Raw genomic sequence first — 17,203 nt, 5'->3', positions numbered from 1 at the left:
CATAAGAGGATCCTTTGGTAATGTTACAGAATTTTTGCAGCATTTGACCCCAAGCTCCCTGGGATATAATTTGATGAATCTTTGTGTGGGTTTTTTTTTTTTTGTCTTTTTGAAAACAACATTCTCTTGTGTCTAGTCCCAAGGATTACTTTTCTATATGGGAGACTGTTTAATTACTTGGATAAGATGCTTACTTTGGGTAACTTTGGGGACTTGGACCATGATAATAAATGATTAGTTATGATTGATTAATAGATTGTTGAATGTTAGTAATTGGGGTGTCCTGGGTATGTGGGAACCAAGGCAGTCCCTGGAAAATGCATATTCATGGGATGCATTTTGCTGTTGGTACTTTGTTCAGGATCCTCATTGTGTGCAAAATACCATCAAAATAGCTGTTGTCCCAATAAAAACTGGTAGGTAGGACCATGACTCCTATGTCTTTCTTGTGCTTATACTTTTGTCTCCCCTTTGACACAAAAGCCATCTCTGAAATCTGCCCTCTCTCTCTCTCTCTCTCTCTCTCTCTCTCTCTCTCTCTCTCTCTCTCTCTTGCTCTCTCTCTCTCTCCCTCTCTCTCTCTCTCTCTCTCTGCCTCTCTCTGCCAGGGAAAGAGAAGTCAGGATTGCATCATCACTGCTAGTCATTCTTCCCCTTTACTAGACTCCCTACAAAGTTGTGGTTATGGCAGATACTTAACTGTCTTGGACTTCTGAATCTGAAGTTATCAGATCATAGATTCATAAGATCACAGATTTAGAATTATTAGGGTTGGTTTTGATGTTGCAAGTTTCTCCCCACTCCAACCCATTCTCTACCCAATTGCCAAAGTGATTTTCCTAAAGTGTAAGTCTGGCCATGTCAGGACTATTCCTCCTCTCCCTAATCTTAACCATTCAACTCCAGTGGCCCTCTGTCACCTCTAGAATCAAGTATAAAGACTTTTGTCTGGTATTTAAAGGTCTTTACAATCTTGTTTCTTCCTACTTTTCCAATTTTCTTACACTTTACTCCTCTGTACGTGATTATTCAATTATACTAAGCAACTTGATGTTCCTAAACCAAGATGTCCCATCTCCTATCTTCTTCCTTCTCTTCCTCCTTCTGTCACCCTTCCTTCCTTCCTTCCTTCCTTCCTTCCTTCCTTCCTTCCTTCCTTCCTTCCTTCCTTCCTTCCTTCCTTCCTTCCTTCCTTCCTTCCTTCCTTCCTTCCTTCCTTCCTTCCTTCCTTCCTTCCTTCTGCCCTTCCGCCCTTCCTTCTCCTTGTTTCCAGATTAGTCAAGTGAGCTTAGCATTGGTAAGCGTTCTGATAAATTAAAATGAATTCAAGTTTTCAACTTAGCTCTTTTGTTGTTGTTTTGTTTTTTGTCCATTTCCCCCTGCAGTCTCCTTGGCTTTCCTGTGCAACCTAAGGCCCTTGGAGGAAAGCTGTGAAGCTACCAAGGCAACCTACATCCAGTGTGAATTGACTGTCACCATGGGGACCAATAGCCTGTTAAAATCTTGGTCTTATATCTACATGTGTGAAGAAAGTCCTTGGTGTAACTTAACTCTGGACCATCAGGTAGACTCATCCCTAGGATTATTCTCTGGACTTTTTGTGAGGTAATAAAACCCTTGGTCCCCATTCAAATATTCTCTCTCTCTCTCTCTCTCTCTCTCTCTCTCTCTCTCTCTCTCACTCTCTCTGCCTCTTCCTTTCATTATGACACTAGTGGGGTTTAGGAATTGCATGGTAGGAGGGATTACCCTGGTTATTTCAGTATCCCAGATCCAATGGGTACCTGAGTGACCCATGTTTCAGATGGTCGAGAGGGGGCATTCCATTGTGGATTCCACCCAGCATGGATATCAAAGCATCTCCTGTCTTTTTCAAGTGTTCAGGAGAACATCTGAAAAAATCTACCCAGTAAACAGTCTGCTTTGTTCTCTCTTAGATTTTAATATTTATCTTCCTATCCAAAGCAACATCTGGTGAATGCCAATGGGGAAAAAGATTAGACATTATGAAAAACAGAAGGGTTCCCCCCCTTTTCCCGTTTCTTTTCTTTCCAAACAGATTCATGCATTTTTTTTAAAAGAAAAAGTCACAGAGAAATCCAGCAGATTGTACAGTGTTTATTCAAAGGAAGAGAGAAGCACAGACAAAATTACTGTAGATTTAGGATTTGGAAACCATAAGCTTATGTGGATTTACTTTTTTTTTCTAACCTCAAAAGAACAAATAAGTGGCTGAACCTTCCCAGGTTCTCTCCCCAAACTAATTTTTTTTCTCCAAATAAGTGAGGGAAATAGCAAGACAACATGGAGTGCTCTGAGATTGCCTTGGTTTTTAGAAGAAAAAAAAGATGATGTTTAACTCATTTTTCAAATACTACCATATTTCAAGACTGCTCTCTCTGTCACTCTCTCTCTCTCTGTTTCTGTCTCTGTCTGTCTCTGTCTCTGCCTCTGTCTTTGTCTCTATCTCTGTCTCTCTCTCTCAACATCATGTGAGGCTGCATCCTTTTTTTGTTCTCTGTGACTTTTAGGTATAAACTACTCTTTTGCCTACCTAGCTGGAATGGCTGTTTTTGATCATTTGATGGAGGTTTTATTTACAGCTTAGAAAATGAAATCAAAACAAAACCCCAAACTGAGCAAATCACAAAGAATCAAAGAGAAAAATAACCATTGTATTTCAGGAGCCTGACTTTTTCATGCTCTAAGATAATATGGGTTCTGTGGGAAGTCATTCTTCTTTCTGTAGAATGTAAGTTCTTTTACAATGACAAGTTGTAGTTCTACCTGGGACAATTGATCCTGCTAGGTGTCACAGTGGTTAGAGTGCTGGCTCTGGAGTCAGGAGGGCCTGAATTCAAATCTGACCTTAGGTACTTAGTAGCCATATGACCCTGTTTGCCTCAGTTTCCTCATCTGTAAAATGAGTTGGGGAAGGAAATGGCAAACCACTCCAGTACCTTTGCTAAAGAAAACCCCAAATGGGGGCATGAAGAGTTGGATCCGACTTAAAAACAACTCAACAGCAACACAGAACTCCCAGTATCATTTGTACTATATCCAACAATAAATACTGCCTACCTTAGTCTTCTTTGCATAAGTGCCATCTTCTAAATCAATAAGCAGTAGTTGTATTTGATTTTCTATGTAAATACTATTTCCCCTAAACAAGCTTTTTGAGGGGTCAAGGACTGGTTGTGTGTGTGGTTTTTGTGTGTGTGTTTGTGAGCATGTGCATTTTTCCCTCGCACCCAGCACAGCATCTGCATCTGGCACATAGTAGGTACTACTTGTGGAGTTGAATTGAACTGAATCTGCTAATGCTTTTGATATTCCTTCATCTACTTGTGGCAAACAAGCTGTAAGTCTCCAGCTCTACCTAAGATACAGATCTGTATGAAAACCATAGAAAAGAAAAAATCTAATGGTATAATAGAGTAAATTTCTTTAGGGTTTCCTAAAGTGATTAATAATTTCCATTAGTCCTGATGTCTAATTCCCTTTAGGTTCTGACTTAAGTATGTGGACATCTGCTTCTTTTCATGGCAGCTTTAACTCATTTCAGTGGTATTATTTAAGTGCTGTTCATGGCTAAAGTGGCAGAATTGGAAAAGACCTTAGAGACTATTTAGACCAATGCCTCATTTGAACAGATGAGGAAAATGAGACTTAGAGAAATGACTTAATAATTAAAGTTATTGGGGCGGCTAGGTGGTGCAGTGAATAAAGCACTGGCCCTGGATTCAGGAGTACCTGAGTTCAAATCTGGCCTCAGACACTTGACACTTACTAGCTGTGTGACCCTGGGCAAGTCACTTAACCCCCATTGCCCAGCAAAAACAAAAAAATAAAATAATTAAAGTTATGCAGCTAGTTAGTTGCAGGAACAGAAATGGAACCCAAGTGTTCTGACACAATCCAATGTTCTCTTCTTGCACCATTTTCCCATCCACTTATAGAGAACTTATTTTGGCTTCCTAGAGTAGACAAAATATTTCAGTTGTTTGGTGGAGATTTGGGACCATATTTTTATTCGGATGCTTGACAATAAGAGCAGTAGATCATTAGTCTTAAAGGGAACATGGAAATCACTGATCTAAAGCACTCATTTTAGATAGAATCCATGACCCAGAGCTTCCCAAGGCTTGAGTTTACACAGAATGCATCAAATCTCATAGATTGCCTCAAAAGGTTATTTATAATTTTGGCTCATTATTACCTCTCTAGACTTTATTCTGTGAAATGTTTAAATATAGCTTGTGTATAGCTCATGTCTAAGTTTCTACAAATATAAGCTAGTTCCCAGATCCCATAGCATTACTCAAGGAAACAAATATATTTCAAGTAGAGGATAGTTTTTATTTTACCCATCCCCCCCCCCAAGTGAAAAAGATTCACAGGGGTCCTAAAAAGAATCAGAAAATACAGTAAACCTACATTAGACTCAGAAGGAAATTGAGGGGGAGGTTGCCAGTGGAGTAACATCTTGGCATTTTGGTGAAATAACCCTTTCTACACAGGCCCTCCTAATGACACTCTGTAGGACTAACATACTCTGTTGCTCCTGAAAAAACAAATCCCTTCCTTTCAGATCAAACTCTTTGAATAACTCCTGATAATAGTGAGGAGCAAAGATCAAGTCTTTTCTCCCCACCATCTTGTGATATTATTTCTTTGTCCATCCTCCAGTTACAAAGGCCATGTTGGTGATCCTCTTTCTTCTCCAAGAACAAAGCTGCTCAGGAACCACCGATCTCACTGCAGAAGGTCCAATCCCCTCATTCTTGAAGTTGGAGTTATTTTTGATAAAATCCGTAGTGCTGGCATTGTTCAAGAAAACTCCCTTCTTTGCTAGAAAGCATGATACCTAGCAAATTCCCTTCTTCCTCTAACTAGAGGTCTAACTTCCTCTAACTTCATCTAACCAACTAACTTCTCTAACCTAACTCCCTCTAACCAGAAGGCAGGGATTCAGGAATATTTTACATGAAGCCTCCTCTTGGGTCACATGTGAGGACATGTAACATTGGGCATGTGCGCTTCCTCTCAAGGATGCTGCTCAACTGCTTGGGTAACTATTATATCTTGGACTGGAAAAAACCCACATTTAAGGACTCTTCTCTCAAGTTGAGTAATTGAGAAAGTTCTGGGGAAGCCCATAGAACTGCTATGTGCATCTGCCCGAGAGCAGTCATTAATCATACTTCTGATGTGTGTGTGTGTGTGTGTGTGTGTGTGTGAAGGTGAAAACTGTAGGCATGTAGCAGTTTCCATCCCTCCCCTCCCTTCTCCACAGATATAGATTTGGAAGATATCTTAGAGATCATCCAGTCCAATACCCTAATTTTGCAAATGGGGAAACTGAGTCTCAGAGCTGAAAAGTGCTTTGGGCAAGGTCTCACACAAGGCTAGAATTAGAATTCCAACTCTGGTCCTTTTACTTTAAATTTAGCACCATGTTTGGTGAAGCATGTTGCTTCTCATAGTGATGACCAGTTTGCCTCTGACTATTTAGACAGACAAAGGACAGAAAAGACACTAAGCCCAGAAACACAATAGCCTCCTCAGAAGAGAATTAAAGGGGAGGTTGCCCGTGAGGGTAATAACCTTGCACTGTGAAGAAATACTCCTTTTCTACTGGGTCCTACACAGTTCCTCCTAGACTTTTTTTTTTTTTGGTTGAGGCAGTTGGGGTTAAATGACTTGCCTAGGGTCACACAGCTAGTAAATGTTAAGTGTCTGAGGCTGGATTTGAACTCAGGTCCTCCTGACTTCAGGGCCAGTGCTCTATCCACTGTGCCACCTAGCTGCCCCTCCTCCTAGACTTTTAATGATACACCTTACTTTGGTGGTAGAGGTAACTGAGCTCCTTAAGGGCTTGTTGTTATTGTTGTTGTTGTTGTTGTTGTTGTTGTTGCTGAATCCTTTTCCCATTGTGTCTGTCTTTCTCTGACCCCATTTGGGTTTTTCTTGGCAAAGATATAGAATGGCTTGTCACTTCCTTCTCCAGCTCATTTTACAGATGAGTAAACTGATTAAGGGATTTATCCAGGGTCACATTGCTAGTAAGTTTCTGAGACAAGATTTGAATTCAGGTCTTCTTGACTCCCAGTCCAGTGCCTCCACCAAGCCACCTAGCTGTCTCCTTCCATAGTAGCAGGAACCACTTAATTTTGGTCTTTTTATCCCCATAGTCTTGCAAGCATAATGCTTGGTATATACATATTTGTGAATTGGCTTAATAATACAGGACTATAGTAATGGGCTATAATTTTTTACATTTTATAACAATAATTTGTATTTTTCTAGGACTATAAAGTTTACCTAATGCTTTACATGCATTATCTCTTTTGATACACACAACCACCCTATAAAGTAGTTATTATCTCCATTTCAGAGATGAGGAAAATGAAAATGGAAATATCCTTTTCATTTTGCTATGTTTTTCTTATTGTATTCAAATCCACAATTCATTACAGATGTATAGTTTTCCCCCATCACTCAATGCCACCATTCCCCTAAGTGTCTATTATAAAATTTCTTTGCTCTCTAGAGGTTTATATTTGGGCATCTAATCTGTTCCTATGGCTTCAATTATTACCTTATTCCAATGATACTTCAATCTCTAGGTCTAGCCTTAACCTCTTCCCCAACCTATAGATTTGGTCTAGCCTTAGCCTCTAACCCAACCTATATATTTGTATTTCAAACTATGTTCTGGATGTCTTAACTTGATTATTTCTGCCACCTCCATCTTTAGTCCAAAGTGGGACTCATCATTTCCTCTCTAAACCAGCTTCTCCTTTGCCTGACTTTGTAATATCAGTATAATTCTCCAGTTAAACTTAGAATCATCTATGTCATTCCCCTTTCCCTCAATTCTTCCATACAATGGCTTGCCAAGTATTATGGATCTTAACTCTTCCATCTAGCTAACCATCCTTTCCCCACTGCTACCGCCCTTTTTCAGGTGCTCAATTACTCTATTCCTAGACTGTCTTCCTTGTCTCTTAAGTGATTTCTCTATTTCTAACCATTTCCCAAGCCATTAGATGCACCATTGCCAGATAAGCCTTTCTAAATCAGAAAACTTAAAAACCCTGATAATTGTATTTCAATATAATTAGTCTCCTTTGTAGTCCTGGATATTTAATTTGTACACTTACAAGCATTATCCTGACAAAATGGTCATAGTATTCATTAAACTGCTGAAGGGGTCCACCTTAACAATGTTAAGAATCCCTGTCCTAGAGCATTTCTCTAACTAGGTCATTTTCATATTCAAAAGTGCCTTTCTATGCCTACTGAATTAAATTCAAACTAGTATCTTGGTATTCAAGAACCTCAACAATACAGCTATGACTTTCTTTCAATTAACCACTCAAGAAGCATTTCCCTAGTGCCTTCTCTGTCAGGTACTGTGCAAAACATTGGAGAAAGAAAGCAAACAACTAGATATTAAGAGCCTACTATGTGCCAATAACTTTATAAATAATAATTTATTTGATCCTCACAACAACCCTGGGAGGTAGGCACCATTATTATCTTCATTTTGTAGGTGAAGAAACTGAGGCAAACAGAGGTTAAGTGATTTGCCCAGGGTTACTCAGTTAGCAAATGATTAAAGTGATATCCACTCAGTGCTCCATCCACTGCAGTATCTACCTGCCTCTTATATCATTGAGAATACAAAGACAAAAGTGAAACCACCTCTATAGCCCTCACCCCAAAGAAATTAACATTTTTTTTGGGGGGGGAGGGTGGTCTTACTCATTTTACCATTGTAATCTCTTTCAAATGCAACCTTGCCATACCCCATGGTTATGACTCATTCAGCCTTCCAGTTTCTTTGCATAAACTTCCTAAGTGATTTCTTCATTTCCAGTCAATCCTCATTCCAGTCTTTTGTATAGATGAAAAATGACTATTCTGGTCATCTCTAATCCCCTATATTCGCCCTATGTTTCTTCCAAACTCAAAAATGTATTCCCTGAAAACACTCTGCCCTTTTCAAGCTCTATATTTTTGTTAATGCTCTTCCTTCAGCCTGTAATGCCTTCCATCCATTTCTACTCATAGGATCATAGAATTGTAGATTTAAAGCTAAAAAGGGACCTTAGAAATCATCCAGTTTAATCTCATTTTATAAGAGAAGAAACCAAAGCTAGTAAATGTTGGAAGCAGGCTTGAACCCAGTTCTTTCTGACCCCAACTTCCTCACTTCATCTACTATGCCATATTGCATCTCATCCATCCCATAAGATCTCTCCTAAATTGTACTTTCTTAGGATGTCTTTCCCTAGCTAATTGTGTTAACTCTTTCCTTTGAATCTCTGTTGAGCTTTGCATAGCCCTTAAGACAATTACCATACTCTGTTTGGGACTATCTGGATAGTCATTAGATTATAAATTATCAGATGGCAGGGATAGTGCCTTATTCATCTTTTCTGAAAAGTCATCAGAACTTCTTACACATGGGATACAGTACATACTTAATTGTGAAATAAATGCAAATGAAATATTTGTTAGATGCATTTTCTTAAGAACCAACTAATCTAGTGACATGAAGATGGGTGTTGGAGTCAGGAGACAGGTTTCTAGTACCTACTTGCCATTAATTAGGTAAGGTCACTTAATTTCTCTTCATCTTGGTCCAAGGATAAATACAAGTCATGCTTGTAACTCTAGGATAGCTATGGGAATAGCTAAAATTTATAATATAGTGCTTTAAGTGTCTGAAGTGGGATTTCAACCATGTCTTCTTGACTCAGATTCCAGCATTCTATCTACTTACCAAATGAGAGAATAAAAGTACAAATATTATAAAACATTATAAAAACAACAAGTATTATATTTTCAGACCCTAGGTCTGTGCTAATTTGTATTATAATTTTTAAATATTACTACAAAAAGTTTTAAAAAGAAAGAAATGAAATAGTCTTAGATGGATACAAGGATAGTACAAATATGTAAGAATAGTATCAAAAGATTAATAATAATACTGATAATAATAATAACAAATATTTACTTTGTCCTTCAAGTTTTGCAAAGTGTTGTGTATATGACTTCGGGCTTATAAAATATATAAAAAAGGAATAGCTAGATATTCTAGTTGGGGATGGTTATATAGTGTAAATGGATAAAAATGAAGCAGCAGGACTCTTTTAATATGACTTGAATTTCCACAAAGGAGAATGATTTTCAAACTATTAAGATAACACATTTGATTAAGATGGATAACATAACTTCAGTAACAATAGATCATACTAGATTACCTCCCTCCTTTCCTTCCTTTTTTCCTTTTTCCTTTTTCCTTTTTCCTTCCTTCCTTCCTTCCTTCCCTCCTTTCATCATTGGGTTGATAGATCAGCAGAGTGCTATAGACATATTTGACAAAGTATCTCATGTTATTCTTTTTTAATGCCAGAAATGAATCTCATGTTATTCTTTTTGAAAAGATGGAGGAATGTGGGCTGGCCAATAATACAATGAATTGGATTCATAACTGTCTGAATGGCTGATTTTATGTCAATTTGGAAGTCTGCAGTGGAGTGCTTCAGGGATCTTTTCTTGGCCCTTTGTTATTTCACCTTTTTATCAATAACTTTAACAAAGGCATGGATATTATATGTATCCAATTCACACAGCCCAAAGCTAGGAGGAATAGTTAATGCAGTGGATGGCCGAGATCCAAAAACATCTTGACAGGCTAGAACACTGGGCTCAACAGGATCTTAAAAGATGAAATTTCATTGAGATAAATATAAACCCATACCTGGTTTCAAAATAATTGACTTCACAAGTACAAGCTTAAGTAGCAGTTTGTCTGAAGAAGATCTGGCAGTCTTAGTAGATTGTAAACACAATATGAATCAATAATATGATATGGCAAACAAAAGGGCTAATGCAATCTTGGGCTGCACTGAGGGAAGCATAACTTGTAGGAATAAGGAGATGATGGTTATTTTACTCTTTACATGCCAGACTACAGTTTAGGAAGGATTTTGTTAAGGTAGGTAAGGTCCAGAGTGGGGCAACTAAAATGGTGAAGAGCCTCAAGTCTATTCCATATGAGTACTGGTTGAAAGAACTGGGGATGGGGGGAAGCTAGGTGGTGCAGTGGATAAAACACTGGTCCTGGATTCAGGAGGACCTGAGTTCAAATCCGGCTTCAGACACTTGACACTTACTAGCTGTGTGACCCTGGGCAAGTCACTTAACCCTCATTGCCCTGAAAAAAAAGAAAAAAAAGAACTGGGGATGTTTACCTTAGACAAGGATCAACAGGGGGCATATAATTATCTTCAAGTATTTGAAAGACTCATGTGGAAGCAAGATTAGACTTGTTCTATTTATTCTCATGTTGCAGAGCCAGGAGCAATGGACAAAAGTTGATGTGTTGAGATTCTGCCTAACAATTAGAGCTTTCCAAAAGTGGAATGGGAGGTAGTATGTTTCTTCTCAAGGGAAAAATAGAGTAGAGCCTGAATGACCACTTGCTGGATGTATTGAAGTGGGGGACTCCTTTCTGGGCTGGATTGCACTACATGTACATTGAAGTTCCTTCTAATTCTGAAATTCTGGGATTCTTTGATTTTGTAAATGAAAATGCAAGATATTTAAATACTTAACTGCTTTCAATTAATTCAAGTTCTCAATTACTGACAAATTATATTGCAGTGTTCTGAAAGTAATCACAGAACCACTATTAATAATCATCTAGTAATCATGGAGAAGAGGGACATGGTAGAAGACTGGAAATGGGCAAATGCTCCCCTCCCTCCAATTTTTATAGAAGGGAAAAAGCTGAATCCTAGAAAGTAAAATCCAGGTGATAGGTCAACTAGCATTTAAGTGCCAGGTACAGTGCTAAGCATTGGAAACTCAATAAATTCATTGCCAATCCCAACAGTTTGAAGATAATTAAAGTATAAAGAGATGCAGGAATTTGGATTTATGCCCAAAGGGCTATAGAACTGTGCATACCCTTTGATCCAGCAATACCACTTCTGGGTTTATATCCCAAAGACATTCCCCCAAAGAGAAAAAGACCTATTTGTACAAAAATATTTGCAGCAGCTCTTTTTGTTGTGGCTAAGAAGTGGAAATCAAAGGAATGGACATCGATTAATTGGGAAATGGCTAAACAAACTGTGGTATATGATTGTGATGGAATATTATTGTTTTATAAGAGATGACATGCAGGATGATTTCAGAAAAGCCTGGAAATACTTATATGAACTGATATATGTTGAAGTGAGCAGAACCAAGAGAACATTGTACACAGAGACAGCAATATTGTCTGATGAAGAACTGTGAGTGACTTATTCTCAACAAAACAATGATCCAAGACAATCCCAAAGACTATTGATGAAACATGCTATCTACCTCCAAAGAAAGAACTGATATTGATGTGACACAGACTGAAGCATGCTATTTTTCACTTTCTTTCATTTTTTCTTTTATTCAAGTTTTCTTATATGAAATGACTAATATGGTAATGTTTTTGCATATTCCTACATGTATAACCCACATCTAATTGCTTACCCCCTTGGGCGGGGTGGAGGGAGGGAAGAAGGGATAAAAATTGGAACTCAAAAGTATAAATAAAAATGTTTATTAGGAAAAAAGGAATAAAATGCATGTTTACTAAAATCAAGCTATGCCAGTTCAATATGGCTGCCACACTGGTAAACTAGACATTGTGTATCTTGATTTTTGTCACGATATTTGACAAAAGCTATGATTTTTTCCTTAGCTCTAGAGAGAGAAATGCAGGTTGAATGATAGTTTGATTAGATGGATTCATAGTTGAACAAGCAAATCCAAGGCCTTTTTTTTTTTTTTTTTGTGGGGCAATGGGAGTTAAGTGACTTGCCCAGGGTCACACAGCTAGTAAGTGTCAAGTGTCTGAGGTCAGATTTGAACTCAGGTACTCCTGAATCCAGGGCCGGTGCTTTATTCACTGTGCCACCTAGCTGCCCCGCCAAGGACTTTTGATTAATGGACAAATGTCAGCAGAAAGAAAGTCTCTGGTAGCATGCCATAGGTCTCTGCCCTTGGCTCTGTTTGGAATTTTTTTTTTTCTTTGTGGGGCAATGAAGGTTAAGTGACTTGCCCAGGGTCACACAACTAGTAAATGTCAAGTTCCTGAGGCTGGCTTTTGAACTTAGGTCCTCCTGAATCCAGGACCTGTGCTTTATCCACTGGGCCACCTAGCTGCCCAGATATATAGATATTTTTTATCAACAATCTGGATAAAGACATAGAAGGCATGTTAATCAATTGTTCAGATGACATAGAGCTTAGAGGGTAGCTAGAAACAAATGATGGAATTAAGATCCAAAATGATTTCATCAGATTGGAACAATGGGCTGGAATCTAATAAGATGAAATGTAATAGGGATAAAGGCCAAGTCGTATATTTACATTTAGAAAATCAACTTTACAGATATGGTCAAGGCTTAATATCACTTTGTGTGGAAATGGTGTGAGGTTTTAGTTGATCTTAGATAAGTCTTAATATGTACCTATTAATAAAAAAAAGCCAAACACAGATGCAATTTTAGGGTGTATTAATAAAGGTATCATGTCCAAATTTACAGAAGGGCATATACTACCATAATCTACACCAGTCACACTGTATATGGGGTATTCTGTTTAGTTCTATGCGTCAGTTTTTAAGAGAGCATTGAGAAGCTGAAGCCAGGCCTAAGAAGACAATCGAGGTATCGTTGATATTGTTGTTTGTCCTTCAATCTCAGAGAGGACCATGACATCTGGAGGTGATAGTCATGACTTGTAGTGAATTGGATTTAAGTGAGGCAGGACTGTGCAAAGTCACCAACCTCACTCTTCTCCAGAGCCATCTGGGTCCAGTGGCAAGCAATTGGGGTTGAGTGACTTTCCCAGGGTCACACAGTTAGCCAGTATCTGAGTCCTCCCAATTTCAAAGCCAGTGCTTTATCCACTGAGCTACCTATCTGCCCCCATTGTTTATGTTAATGTCACATGAGGAACTGAAGCTGGAAAAGAGAAAAATAAATGGTAAGGAGAGGGAAAGAGACACATAATAGCTGTTTTTAAATATTTGAAGGAGAAAAAATAGAGAATTGAAGACCTGCAATGTGAAAGAGAAAGGAGACTTAATTTCTATTGTTTCAGAGGTCAAAGTCATGACCAATATTTGAAGGCTTAAGGGATGCAAGTTTCGTCTCAGAATAAGGGATGAATATGTATTTTGTTTCTAGCGCTTTGCTAGACCATAAAAGTTGAAGTGAGGCCATTTTCTTTTTTTGGATTGGGCCTGTGATTATGTTGGTTTGGAAAATTCTTGATAAGTAAACTCTCTTTCCCAGTGAAGATTATCAGCTGCTCTGCAGCCTAAAGTCTCAGAGAAGAGGTTGCAATGAACATTTTGGTATCTTTTGGATTTTTTGTTTTCCATCTTTAGCCTCTTGGAAATATATTCCAAACGATTGTATGAATGGGTATGGACAATTTAGTCACTTTCAAAAAATTGCTTTCTAGTATGGGTAGACCTATTTACTACTCCATCAAGCGTGTAATATGTTATTGTCTTATTTCTGCAACCTCTCCAACATTGATTTTTTCTGTCTTTATTAGCCTGACCAATAGTCTGGTTATTAGGTAAAACCTGAGGCTTGTTTTGATTTGGACTTCTCTTTTTATTAGTTATTTGGAATGATTCTACATTGTTGTTTAGAGCAGAGGTGTCTGGCCTGCAATACTCCAGAGTGAACCTGAAATAGATTTAAATATAATTGGGAATTATTTAACAAAAATACATTAAAATACAATGCAACATAGGTACCATTAATATGTGGTTTTCTAAGTCAGTATGTGGCCCATAGGGAACTATTTTATTTGAGTTTAACAGTAGTTTAGAAGATTATAGATTTATTTATTTTAAAATTTTTACATGTGTAATAATGCAAAACATATTTCCATATTAGTCATGTTGTGAAAGAAGACACACACTGAAAGAAAAAACACATACACACACAAAAATGAAAAAATAGTGTGCTTCTATCTGCATTCAGACTCCATCAGTTCTTTCTCTAGATATGGATAGCATTTTTCAGATTATTGATTTGGAAAGGACTTTAGGAGTCATTGAGTCTGTTTCTCCCCTCCCCCATTTTGTAGATGAGGAAACTGAGACACTGAGTGGCTAAATGACTTGTGCAGGGTCATATGACAAGTGAATGTCTAGGACAGAATTTGAACTCAGGTCTTCCAAGTCTAGTGTCCTTTTTGCTGTTCCTTTGAATAGCATAGGTATCTTTTAACCACATATCCATTGGAGAATGAGCTAGGCCTTTTTCAGCAGCAAGTTTACTTAAGTAAAATGTTAGATAGTCTTAGAGACTCTTTAGTTGTGAACTCCTGATGCTTGATTTTGTAATGTTTGGTTGAAAGAAACATTTTTGATGTTGATTGAAAACACTAAACCATGCCCAAAGGGCTATAAAAACTATGTCCAGAGGGCTATAAAACAGTGAATGTCCTTTGATCCAGCAATACCACCACTAGGCCTGTATCCCAAAGAGATCATAAAAAAGGGGAAAAGACCCACATGTTAGCAAAAGAATTGGAAATTGAGGGAATGCCCATCAATTGTGGAATGGCTGAACAAGTTTTGGTATATGTATGTAATGAAATACCATTGTGCTATAAGAAATGATGAGCAGGCAGATTTCAGAAAAACCTGGAAAGACTTATATGAACTGATGTTGAGTGAAGTGAGCAGAACCAGGAGAACATTGTACACAGTAACAGCAACTTTGTGTGATGACCAACTATGAGGGACTTAGCTCTTTTCAGAAATGCAATGATCCAAGACAATTCCAAAAATCTGTTGATATAAAAATGATCTCCACATCCAGGAAAAGAACTTTGGATTCCGAATATAGATCAAAGCATACTATTTTAACTTTTTTGTTGCTTTTTGTTTTTTCTTTCTCATGGTTTTCCCTTTTGTTCTGATTCTTCTTTCACAACATGATTAATGTGGAAATATGTTGAACATGATTGTGCATACATAACCTATATCAGATTGCTTGTTATCTTGGGGAGTGGAGAGGGAAGGGAGAGAGGAAGAAAAATTTGGAACTGAAAATCTTACAAAAATGAATGTTGAAAGCTATTTTTACATGTAATTGGAAAAAATACTAAGATGAAAAAAAGAAATACATATTTTGTATTTAATCTGTATATATTTTATTTTATTCATCTTTCTACATGTTCATGATATCTCCTCCAATAGAACGAAAACTGTTTGAATGGTGATTATTTCATTTGGGATGTTTGTTGTTGTTGTTGCGTCTGACTCTACATGACCTGATGGACCTTTTGCTTGGTGAAGATACTGGGAGTGGTTTGCATTTCCTTCTCTGGTGTGTCCCCATTTTACAGATGAGGAACTGATGGGTTAAGTGACTGTTGCAAAAATTTCTAAGTTGCACCATTAGACAAAGGAAAAACCAAAGCCTGCAAGCCAAAAGAAAATAGATTTACTGAGAGAGGGATCCTGTATCACAATAAAGCCGATCCATGGGTATTTATATACAATGACTCCTTCTACAATTTAACACAATCCAAGTGGTACATATACAATAAGTATGGAATAGGAAGGAAGAAACCACCAGTTAGATATCAGCATAGTCACTTGCCATTCTATATACCCTACTTAAAATAACCCTGTTACTAAGTAACAGGCTCATGACATAGGATGCCTCTCTTACCTTTAGTCTTCTGAGTTGTTTTCTATTATCAGGGATTTCCACCATATTGCTTTAAGCTTGACTTTCCAACTTCTCCCTAGCTCTGATTGGTCCCTTTCAGCTCAGAAGTTACTATTTTTTGTAATTGACCTTTAAGCTGATTGGTAGCTATAACTAACCACAATTGGAAGTCAGATAGATGGATTCTAGGTAAGTGATGAAGCAGACAAGTTGACAATATAGCATTTGCATTTTCTCCTACCAATATCTATCTTATTTCATTATCATTTGCTTAAGCTACTAAAGAATATCTAAATATTTTAAATGACAGTTTGTAGTCTCTAAACTGATTAGTACTACTATTAAGTCACTTATATCTAAGGGGCAGGAGAAATCTCACTCTCTTGACTTAACCCAAAGTCACATAGCCAATGAGTGGTTGAGGTTGGATTTGAATTTAGATCTTCCTGACTCCAAGCCTAGTGCTCTATCCACTACACCACCCAGCTGGCTATATTTAATACATAGGAACTTGATAAAGGTATATTGTTTGACTGATTGCTGGACATTTGCTGGAACACTTTGTGACAGTTAACTCACTACCTAACATTTGACCAGGTACATCTCAAAGATGACTGCAGAAAGAGTTAGTAGACCTAAAGACTAGTTCTGGTTCTTCTACTGGGTAGTTGTGTGACCCTTAAGCAAGTCATGTAATTTCTCAGCCTCAATTTCCTCCTTGTAAAACAGAAGATGAAATTTAATAATGGCTACAGAAATTACTTGAAAATATAAAATATGACACAAATATCAAGTATGATGATGATAACACACTTATCAATAATATGAATAATCTGTGAGTTAGTTATAACAATGCCCACAGTCAGGACTAAGTCTGAGAAAAGATCACAGCTGTTGGGCATAATATCCTTAATGCCCCCCTAAACTGCCTCCAATGAGTCCAAACGTTTTGTTTTTCTAAGTAAAACTGTCAGGCTGCTATCTTTCATTTTCTGTCTTCTGACTTCTCTACTCAGTGCAAGAGGGGCTTTTAGAGTCAGTGGCTGGGAGGATAACTGGCACATATATCGAATCTCCTTAGTCTGGGCTGTTAAGTAAGTTTAATTAATTTACTAAGTTAATGTTCCACTCCTAGCAACAGAGACTCATTGCCATCAGCTGGGGAGAGGGAATTGAAAGCCTAAATGAGCTCATTTTTTCACAGTTGGAATTAGGGACCAGTTAGCCAGTTGTGTGGGTTTTCCAATTTCTCCCTCTGCCCTGGGGGGGATAAAGGCTATTCACTCCCCCAGTGCTAAGTGTGAGTAAGAGCAGGAAGAGGGAAGGGGGAAAGAGAAAAATCTCTCCCCAATGTTTGTTTCCATCTTCAAAACAGGCCGTGTCATCCCTGCTTTGCTTGTTGGTTTGGAGTGGGAGAAAGATGCTTTTTTTTGCTA

General features: G+C 37.9%; 1 protein-coding gene across 1 annotated transcript in view; it reads left to right on the top strand.

Moving 5' to 3' along the window:
• Positions 1-17,203, top strand: part of PKHD1 (PKHD1 ciliary IPT domain containing fibrocystin/polyductin) — a 714,107-nt gene that overhangs the window by 138,847 nt on the left and 558,057 nt on the right. Inside the window, exon 33 of the mRNA XM_044005152.1 lies at positions 1,386-1,605. Within this exon, the coding sequence (XP_043861087.1) occupies positions 1,386-1,605 (220 nt within the window). The remainder of the gene's footprint in view (positions 1-1,385; positions 1,606-17,203) is intronic.

Source organism: Dromiciops gliroides, chromosome 4, assembly GCF_019393635.1.
Source record: "Dromiciops gliroides isolate mDroGli1 chromosome 4, mDroGli1.pri, whole genome shotgun sequence".
In the NCBI taxonomy this organism is placed as follows: domain Eukaryota; kingdom Metazoa; phylum Chordata; class Mammalia; order Microbiotheria; family Microbiotheriidae; genus Dromiciops; species Dromiciops gliroides.
This window is presented reverse-complemented; position numbering and strand designations above follow the sequence as displayed.